The 11,261-nt window shown below is 40.3% G+C and overlaps 1 protein-coding gene across 1 annotated transcript in view; it reads right to left on the reverse strand.

Moving 5' to 3' along the window:
• LOC133456369 (deoxynucleoside triphosphate triphosphohydrolase SAMHD1-like) overlaps window positions 1–10,716 on the reverse strand; it is a 57,805-nt gene extending 47,089 nt beyond the window's left edge. The window contains 1 exon segment of the mRNA XM_061734849.1: window positions 10,696–10,716. Within this exon segment, the coding sequence (XP_061590833.1) occupies window positions 10,696–10,716 (21 nt within the window).
• Window positions 10,717–11,261: the final 545 nt, after the last annotated feature.

Genomic DNA, 11,261 nt, shown 5'->3' on the forward strand with positions numbered 1-11,261 from the left:
AGACAGCAGACACCGGGGTGGTCACAGGTTGGGACTGCAGGGCTGCTTGCAGCTGCCGAGGCTCTGGCTTGTACACATGTACTGAAGAAGAGAAGAGAAGGGTGGGGGGCAGACCAGCACAACAGACTACAGGAACAATGGAGAACAATTATGGTTATGAGATACTTCTAATTTATAACTGAGGGCTGATCTGAAGAAAGGAAGAGAAGAAGAGGAGAGAAGAAGGGGTGTGGGTCATTGATCAATGGATCATGTTGGTGTCCCCCCTGCAGCGTAGGCCTGTGGCAGCATGTGTACAACAAAGCTGTTTGAGATGAACTGCTCTAGTCTTGTCCTGTAGCTGCAGCTTTGACTACTGGCCCTAACACACTACAGTTTACACTAACTAGAGGCTTTACTAAACAGAAACGTTTTAAGTTTGGCTTTAAAGGTGGAGGTGTTGTCAGCCTTCTTAAGCCAAACTGGAAGTTGGTTCCATATTAATGGACCCTGATAGCAAATGTCTCGTCCTCCATATCTACATTTGGATATTATAGGACAGGGGTCTTCAACCTTGGTCCTCGGGACACCCTGTCCTGCATGTTTTAGATGTTGCCTTGCATCATCACACCTGATTCTAATTAATGGTTGTCATCAGCTTGTCATCCAGGTCTGCACAAGTCTGTTAATGACACAGTCATTTTTATCAGGGTGTGCTGAAGCAGGGAAACATAAAACATGCAGGACAGGAGGTCCTGAGGACCAGGGTTGAAGACCACTGTTCTAGGAACTAAGAGTAAACCTGCACTGATAACGGAGAGCTCTATTAGGAACATAAGGAACTATCAGGTCTTGCAAATATTGTGGAGCTAGGTTGTTTTGGGTTTTACCGAAGTAATAACATTTTGGAATTGGATTCTAAGTTTAACGGGGAGCCAATGGAGTGAGGCTAACACAGGAGAGACGTGGTCTCTCTTGTTGATTCCTGTCAGCACTCACGCTGTTGCATTCTGGATCAGCTGGAGCTTATTCAGAGAATTACTTGGACATCCTGCTAATAATACATTACAGTAATCTAGTCTAGAAGATACAAATGTGTGAATTCGTTTTTCCAAGGTCAAGGTACATCAGGTAACCGAGGAAAAGTGAGTTGTTGAAAACAGATAATAAAAAATCCCAACTGCATGCATATCGTCTGTAGTTTTTAACAAGCCGTAAAGCTTCTGGGAGAATGTCCTTTGGACGGATGAGAAAAAACTGTAGCTTTTAGAACCATTGCAGTGAGGTTTCTGGTTTGAACAATGTCTGTAGACTCGTGCTCTTGATACACCTGCATCCCTACAAATCCATTTATGTTGTGTGAATTGATTACTTTTGGTCCCAAACGTGACCCTTACCGAGGTTTAGAATCAAGAATGAATTTGTCGTTAGCACATGTAATAATTACCTTTCTTGTAGAGCAGCTTGATGGAAATCACTGAGTAAAAGGCACTTGAGAGCCTGTTTGGTGGTTTAGAAATGGTATTTAAACCATGAGGAACAATAATTCTTTGATCGTCTGAGTTACATCAGCCTTGACAAACCTGCATGCCTACAAATCTATGCACGTGAGATTTCAATATCAGTTATACTGACATGTAAAAGTATGTTGCTGGACAGAGTACACTACATGGGGAAAAGTAAAATTTAACACCTAAGAATAGCTTTCATGCTCACTTGTCTCTTTGGATAAAGCTTCTACACTAACTGCAGTTACAAATTAATCCTTGTAGCGATCCTACTTAATTTAATAAATTCATTGGGACACTACCTTTGATTACAAAGGAAAAATACATTGTATTTATCAATCTCTCATCTGAAAGTAAGTTCTAATCTGGATTGATTTGAGTACATCAAATAAACAACATGACAGAACAATTCAAGGAAGATTTATTTCAAGTTCAAACAAACAAACAGATAAATCCAGATATATACAGTGTGTGTATATATATATATATATATATATATATATATATATATATATATATATATATATATATATATATATATATATATACACGTGTGCATATCTGTACATATGTTGGAGAACATGAGTTAAAGTGATTTTTGTAACGGGTAGTGTATGGACCCAATTGCAGTACAAAAGACTCATAAGACGGTGGTAAAAAGTTCAACGTTTCACTTAAAATGACTGATGGCTGGATGACTGAACTGTGACAATTATAGGATCTTTAGACTAATATGTTTAACATCATAAAAGAAAAGAGAGGAAATGAAGGTGGGAGAGAGAGAAGTTTTCCTGACCAAAAATCTGATATAAAATAGCTACATGTATATAAAAAACGACTAAAAATAAATCTGGTAAATAACGAAAAATTGTTGAAAAATGTAACTTTAAAGAAAAATTCATTTTGGGCTTCTTTGGTTCGGTTGCGAGAGACACCTACACACGCCAGATGACCTGCCTTACCGAGCCGTAGACTGGTTGAGCCGAAGTGTAATTTTGCCAAGTAGATGAACAGCCACAGTGGGAAGCTGCAGGGCCTGATGGACGCTCCTCAGGGATGTTGCAGTCGGTCTGCCAGCAGCTCGACTGCCCTCTGGTTCGTCTTGGCTGGTTTGGCTATCGTCTAGCCTTGCGTGGTTGATGGGTGATGGTGCTGGGAGATTCTCCTTGGTAAAACGAGAGTAAACCCAGAATTTTACAAGCCGTAAAGCTTCTGGGAGAATGTCCTTTGGACAGATGAGAAAAAAACTGGAGCTTTTAGAACCATTGCAGTGAGGTTTCTGGTTTGAACAATGTCTGTAGACTCGTGCTCTTGATACACCCGCATGCCTACAAATCCATCTACAGTATGTTGCGTGAATTGTTTACTTTTGGTCCCAAACGTGACCCTTACCGAGGTTTAGAATCAAGAATGAATTTGTCGTTAGCACATGTAATAATTACCTTTCTTGTAGAGCAGCTTGATGGAAATCACTAAGTAAAAGGCACCTGAGAGCCTGTTTGGTGGTTTAGAAATGGTATTTAAACCATGAGGAACAATAATTCTTTGATCGTCTGAGTTACATCAGTCTTGACAAACCTGCATGCCTACAAATCTATGCACGTGAGGTTTCACTATCAGTTATACTGACATTTAAATGTATGTTTATTCACAGAGTACACTACATGGGGAAAAGTAAAATTGAACACCTAAGAATAGCTTTCATGCTCACCTGTCTCTTTGGATAAAATTTCTACATTAACTGCAGTCACAAAGTAATCCTTTTAGCGATCCTACTTAATTTAATAAATTCATTGGGACACTACCTTTGATCACAACATTCAAGGAAGATTTATTACAAGTTCAAATAAACAAAAAGATAAATCCGGATATATACAGTGTGTATATATATATATACAGTATATATATACATTAGGGCTGTCAAAGTTAACGCGTTAATAAAGCGTTAACTTAACGTCCTCTTAACGCCGGCAATTTTTTTAACGTGCGATTAACACGCAGGATAAAACAAAAAAAAAAGCGCATTCTATAAGTTCTGGCCGTCGACGGCAACCGTAGCCTGAGGAAAAGTATGGTGAACTGAAGAATGAAAAGGGACTTTTGAACGGCAAGATCACTTGCAAAAAGATGCCCAGATGGTTCGCTGGACAAGACTAAATTTATTTGCATGTACTGTCGATTTGAAATGAATTACCATCGAAGTACATCGAGTCTCAAATACCAGAGAGCGCCCCCCCATTAAGTTGTTATTTGTTTTTGATTTATATTTGTATCACCCTGTTTTGATCCCACTTAGGAGAAGGGGATATTTTTTGAGCCTTTTATTTTCCTCCATATGAGGTTAGACATAATTATATGGAAAATGTAACTGACCAATGCACTTCTTTTATAATGTTTGTGATACATATGGTTCATTGTTTTACATTGAGCTGCTTAAAAAAAACAAGGAATCTTAAGTTGGGGACTACATTGTGTTTGTATTTATGAAGGAATGTTACATTCAGGTCAAAAGCTTTTTTTGTGGAAAGTTGAATAAACATTGGCATAAAGCAAGCATATTTGCCCTTTTTCATGTTGTTAACAGTATTAAAATATTAAAAATATACCTTAAGGTTATTTAGAACAGCAAAAAAATGTGTGAATAAATGTGCGATTAATATGCGATTAATCGTGAGTTAACTATGGACAACATGTGATTAAAAAAATGGATCGTTTGACATCCCCTTTGTTTCGGGTGGTGTATGGACCCAATTGCAGTACAAAAGACTCATAAGACAGTGGTAACGTTCAACGTTTCACTTAAAATTACTGATGGCTGGATGACTGAACTGTGACAATTATAGGATCTTTAGACTAATATACTTAACATCATAAAAGAAAAGAGAGGAAATGAAGGTGGGAAAGAGAGAGAAGTTTTCCTGACCAAAAGTCTGATATAAAATAGCTACATGTATATAAAAAAGGACTAAAAATAAATCTGGTAAATAACGAAAAATTGTTGAAAAATGTAACTTTAAAGAAAAATTCATTTTGGGCTTCTTTGGTTCGGTTGCGAGAGACACCTACACACGCCAGATGACCTGCCTTACCGAGCCGTAGACTGGTTGAGCCGAAGTGGAATTTTTCCAAGTAGATGAACAGCCACAGTGGGATGCTGCAGGGCCTGATGGACGCTCCTCAGGGATGTTGCAGTTGGTCTGCTAGCAGCAACACTGAGGTCCAGTAGGACTAGTAGGGACACTAATCCCTTATCTGCAGAGGTGTCAAAAGTATTCACATTCATTACTCAGGTAGAAGTATAGATACTAGAGTTTAAAAATACTCCTGTAGAAGTTGAAGTATCAACTCAAGTTTTTTACTCAAGTAAAAGTTTAAAAGTACTGGTTTCAAAACTACTTAAAGTATAAATGTAAAAGTAATGTAAGGGGGAAAAAAGCCATTAAGGACAAAAGCCACTGAAAATGAATGCATCTTAGTATAATGCAAATATATTAAAGAACCATATATGTGTACTATTGAGCATTAACATGTGTTTCAGAGAGCAGAAGATATGATGACTAGTTGCCTATAAGTATTGTAATGGTGCAAAAAGTCAAACTTCAGAGGCATGTTATCATTTATCCTAACCTTTATTGGAATGTACATCCACGTTTAGTTGCAGGAATCTGAGGGAACGGATGTAAGAACAAAACTGGACAAGAACATCTGAAACAACCACAACCAAATTCACTCTATCCGGATGGCGCAATTTAACTGGATAGTTTTTATTTAAAGGCCGAAATGAAATAGAGTAACGAGGCTGTTTTTAAAATGTAAGGAGTAAAAAGTAAAGATAATTGCGTGAAAATGTAAGGAGTAAAAGTAAAAAGTCTGAAAAATAATTACTCCAGTGAAGTATAGATAACCAAACTTTCTACTTAAAGTTATTCTATGCAACTTCTGAGAGCTAGCAAGATTTGAAAGTGGCGCCTCCTCTAAGCCCCGCCCCCCCCGCCCCCACCCACGAGCGCTCCGTCCAAAGCCACGCCCCCACAAACAAGAATGCGCATTATTAAACATTTTGGACAGCACATTTACAGAAAGACTATCCCATGTCTCATTCACCTGTAAGCGAGGCCGGTTTTAGGGGGGGCAGGGGGGGGCTGTGCCCACCCAAACGTGCATCCTGCCCACCGGCGTCTCCATCCTGGCGAGCACCGGTGCGGCTGGCGGAGCGCTGCGGTGCCGTGCAGGCTCTAGCCACGGCTACGCCGTAGCCTACGGCGTACCCTACGGCGTACCCTACGGCGTACCCTACGGCGTAGCTGTGGCAACAGAGCCTGCACGGCACCGCAGCGCTCCGCCAGCTGCACCGGTGCTCTCCGCTCTCACCGTGATGGAGACGCCTACATCCCCACGGACCCCCATACAGCTTCCGAGCCGCAGCTGCTGCGGCTCTTCACGGCTGCCGCGGCTGTTCACGTGTCCCCGCGGGCTGCTGCTGCTGGGCAGAGTCCTGCAGCAGCAGCCCGGACGGCTAACGGCTCTGCTCCCCACTCTCACACACACAATGGGACCGACCCACTCTGGAAATAACTACTGGGGGTCCGTGGCAGAGGGGAGGGAGGGGGGTTACACTGGGACACTGTGAGCCCAGGAGGACCCGTGGGAAGTGGACACGGGGGGCTGGAAGCGAGCGCGCGCATGGGACAGGGCGGGGGGGCGTGGTTGAAAATGAAGGCATCTGATGGGTTCTTTCCCTTCCTAGACCTGGACCAATCCGTTTCATTCGGACCGAATGGGCGGGGCTTAGAGGTGCCTCTTTCAAAATTCTTGCTAGCTCTTCCACATCAGGGAGAATACCTTTAAGTAAGGTAACGAAGTATTTGTCCTTTGTTACTTGACACCTCTGCTTATCTGAGGCCATAAGAAGGCCTTCCTTTAACAGTTAATGGCTAAAGTGATTTGACTGGAATCATTTAAAGGTATCCCATGGGAAAGAAATACATTTACACAAAAATACATAAGTAAATGTTATGAATGGGGTGCTTGACCCCTGCCTCTCGCATGTAATGAGCTGGGATAGGCTCCAGCAGACCATGTGACCCTGCAAAGAATAAAGCTGGTATAGAAAATGGATGGATGTCTTGGGTGGCATGTTTGGGAAAATGTTGAGTATGACATTTGTTACAGAGAAATCTCCTTGAACACCTTCATAATCATGGTTATGGAGTAAAGGTTTTGGTGAACCACTGAAACAGAAAACCAGCATGAGCAGAGAATAATATATAGGAAATTCAGGACATGTCTGAAAATGCTCTTGCAGTTACTTGGATGTCTTTGATGTATTTGGATTGTAACAGTTGCTGTCACAAAACATGTGACAGCACAGTGGTGACAGGCTTGGAATCGTGTGGTTACAGTATAACCTCTATAGCAGGGGTTCTTAACGTTTCTGACCTTGGGGCCCACTTTCGCACTTTGAACACCCCGGTCTCTGAACGTATGAGACTGGTTTTGTCCCAGTGGGAAGACTGAACCAGGATGAATCTGTCCATTCCGGGTTGAACTTTCCTTTCCAACTGTTACGCTTCTCATCTCTGTATATAGAGCCAAGCTAATTACCGTATTTTGATGACCATTCGGCGCGGTGGAAAGGAGCACCCTCAGTTTTGTGTGTGTCATTTCTGTAAAACACACACACAGCGCGCCGTGTGGAAAGGCGCCGTCAACACACACGGAGCGCCGCCTTACAACAACACACACACAAGCATACAAGTGTGCATATTTAAAAATAGAGCGGGAACAAAACTTAGTTTGATTGTACTTTATTTAAGATATTACATTAATCAGTTGTCAAAGGACTCAGCGGGTCAGGTTTCCGAGCCTGATCAGCTGAGACGGGCAGGAGGCCGCAGCTCTCTGGCCGAGTCTTTCCGATGCTTTTGAGAAAGCAGTCCAGTCCAGCAGACACGTCAGCCCACGCATCTACATGTACAATCCTTCAGCAGTAACGACAGAGCCCGCCGCCCGAGCGGCACCGACCTCCCCGGCCGCGGGGACTCGTCGGGATAAATGATCACGCGGCGCTCGCTCGCTCTGGGCGCAGACCCAAGTAATCGATCCCTGATCCTGGCGGATCTAAACCTACTCTGTGCAAAATGAAGCATTTACTCTGTAAATACACTCCATTTCTCTTACTATTACACATACAGCTAGCTGAGTGTCTTCTCCTCATTTGGTCGGGAATTGTTATGCAGTGGGCCCACGCGGCCCACATGTACAAAACAGAATTATTTTTGCGGCCCACTAGGTGGCGGCCGCGGCCCTATGGTTAAGAATCACTGCTCTATAGTAGCCTATATAATACAGGGTCAATACTAGTGTTTGGTTGATGACATCTTGGTTGTCATCATCTTGGCTTTGTAGGAAGATTTATATCAAGTTGTTGTCATCACATCAGAGCAGCATTAGTTATTGATTTGTTGTGACTGCAAAAGTGACACACCTCAGCTACCAAAAACTAGGCACTCCTAGTCAATTATAACCTAAAACAAACAAAACACTCCCAATTCTTGTTCATGGTCACAGATCAGGTTCTTCTTCATTATTCTACTGCTGTCTTCCTCATCATCATGTTTTCAGGCTCATTGGCATCAGGTATCCTGCAGTACCAGTGTCATTTGCCAACAAACATCTGATGGGTACATGTTTACTGCAGTTTTGTGTATCACCTCTCCTTTTTATAACACTGTCAATAATCAGGATACAATATGACTTGAAAAAAAATATTTTAATTGTTTAAATTTCAGCTGCTCAACAGTTCAGGGAATATGGTTTATTTTTCTATTGTATAATGTGCCAAACCATTTCAAATATTTGTTATCTCTGGGTCTAAATCCTAAATGAGTCAAGTTTAGAAAGCAGTAGCTACTATTAATGCATCCTTAACAGATGTCCAAGTGTTCATGTGCGCTAGAATGACCCCATAAAATCTTGCTTTTAAACTATGTGCTCATCAAAAGTTAATGGACCCTCTCCCTATTTGCCTCTTACCTGAAAAAGACTTTTAGTTTAGGTGCTCGCATATGCATTATATTAATTTGAAGTTTCAGAGCTATGAGAAGCTTCTACTTGATTGTGTAGGTAAAATACCTGAACAATGACTTCACCACAAAAGGAATTCACCGGATATTTGTCAAAACTGTGTGCAGTAACAACAACTGAAAACTTAAATTCAACTGATTTGTATTTCACTTTGTTCATGAATAAATTCACAAGAACGACACAGTATACGGTTTCTGAAACAAAGTCATACAGGGTGTGTCATCGATAAAAGAGACCAATCATCATTCCTCAAGTCATGCATTTATCCAACCAGCATTTACCACGTTGTTTTAAACAAGCTCTCACAACTAGTTATGCCCTCTTGGTACCCACTTGGTGCTGTGGCAACCCTGAAAGGAAAAGCTGAAAGAGGACTTGTATGCATAGTTGTATATGAGAAAGTATTATTTCTTTGATAAACTCTTGATAACTCATTTCATTTTCTGAGTTGCCCTACAACAGGCTTTGATTTCAGTGGGTTGAGCTGTGGATATTCATGGATCTCAAAAGTGGTGTTTTAATGTCAAATTGCAGAAGTAAATCTGCTGTGGTGGAGCAAGGGTAAAGGTTTGAAGCCTGACTTTGAAACACTGTTCCAGTTTGCATCTGTAATCACAGCCATTCATTTCTTTCTTTTTCTTTTAGCACGTGCAAAAGATGACAACTTTTGGGATCAGTTGTAAGCATTCATTTAGAAACTCAAAATCTTTGTTGTAATTTGAACTCATACATTAACAACATCACTGTCTGCATCACAGATAATGTCAACCATTTCGTAAATACCACCATATCACACGTTTTAAGAGCGAAGACCTTCAACAGCATAAGGAAGTCTAAAAAGAGCCAAGAATTAGATTCCTGTTGCACCATGTTGCGTTGGTGAACTCCACCAGTCTGAACAGCCCTCTGGTCATTTGATTATCTCTCATGTCCATCTACATGCACTCTTAAATAAAGATGTACAAAAGTACACCACAGAAACTGAAAAGAAGGCTGGCTCTTTGCAGAGGACTGTTCTGGAGCCCCTGAGCGGATCGGAAAAAATGTTACATGAATTGCAAAATGTACTGAACATAATTGGACATTATCTACACAACACAATGTTCAAATGTTTGAGTGTCATCAGTCAGAGGTTTCTGTAGGTTCACAGCACAAACTTTCTAACAAAGAATACAATCAAGCAAAACTAAATTTTATTTCAAACAATCTGCTCAACATTCATTATTGAGTCATTACATAGGAACAAAATTTGATTGACATTTGTAAGGTGTCCTTTAGTATACCCCTGATAATTTATCTTATCAACAACTATTAAGACAAACACCATAATTTACTGACTTCATGAAAATTTATATGAGGCGTAATTATACTAACATATCATTGCCCAAAATCTGTGGTTGTGCTTCAAAAAATTAACTCGAGGTGCAAGTATTTCTTTTAAAATATTTTTAGTTAAAAAATTGTAGATTTTCATCTTCCTTGCAGTGATTCACATCCACTTTACTTCACTAAAATGCTGTAATATCAGTTATATTGTCAAAAACTGTTTTTTCAATACTCAATGTTAAGTTATATGCACATTTGCCATTTTTATCTCTGCCCAATTTAAAACCCAGTCTGCATTGATAAGTAAAGTAAAACCTGATTTATTTTTTAAAAAAAAGGTCTCTGATAAACAAGGATCATCTTGTAGAATCAAAACAAACAAATAGATTTACATTTCCTGATATAGCCTTAGTAACTGAAGTATAATACATTTTGGGACATGAATTCAGGAGCAGACTTGGGGTCACATGACTTGGGGTGTTCATTTCTAAATTTTAGGGTGTTTGTGGCACATAGGCTACACATTTTGAAAAACTCACCAGAGGAGTAAACATGATAATGGGAAAAAGCGGGTCTCATAACTGACATAATTAAAGGTTTTAAGAAAAGAGTAGTAAAAGTAAGAAGTTAATTACTTACTATACTTTAAAGTAATCATTTGCCTTCTGACCTTCAGGGATCAACTCAGCCAGGTTATTTTTGAGACTCAATTGTCTCCTAGGGGATAGAATAATTTTTTTTTGGTCATTATTATTTTGTTGTATTGTTTTAATGCCACTTTCATTCTCTTTCTTACCTCTGGATTCCCCCCTGCCATCTGCCCTTGTTCTTTTGTCTTTTTCGTTCAAGTAAGGGTGATAAGTGAAAGGGACAATAAATATATGAATTCCTTCTTAGCAACATGCAGACAGAAACATGGTACTTCTGGATCCCGAGGTGGTGACAGTCCCTGGGACAAGACAGGGTGAGGAAATGGTTGACTGTAAATAAATCTGTTATGATAAAAGTCTTCTGTAATTCTCCAGGAGAAGAAGTGCAGAAATGTGTCTCAGAAACTATTTGTTTTAGATAAACTCCACCTGGAAAAGTAGTCAAACTTGTCCACATCGATCCCATTCAGCTTGTTCGCCACAATTTCGTAGAGGAAGGGCTTCTCCTTTCTTCAATCAGCATTCGGATCCTGCAGACATGACAAGGGAGTCCAGGTGTTAGATTGAACTTCTGCCAAAAAAATAATGAACTGATTGATCTTTGTAATACTCATACAGGGTTTTTAGTTGTTTCCAAAGGCTGTCCATCGATGAGCTCTTTAATAAAGACCTTGTCTTCTTCCAGTTCCAGTCCATATTCTTTCATCTCAAA

The sequence above is a fragment of the Cololabis saira genome, chromosome 12 (assembly GCF_033807715.1).
Source record: "Cololabis saira isolate AMF1-May2022 chromosome 12, fColSai1.1, whole genome shotgun sequence".
Taxonomy (NCBI): Eukaryota; Metazoa; Chordata; class Actinopteri; order Beloniformes; family Belonidae; genus Cololabis; species Cololabis saira.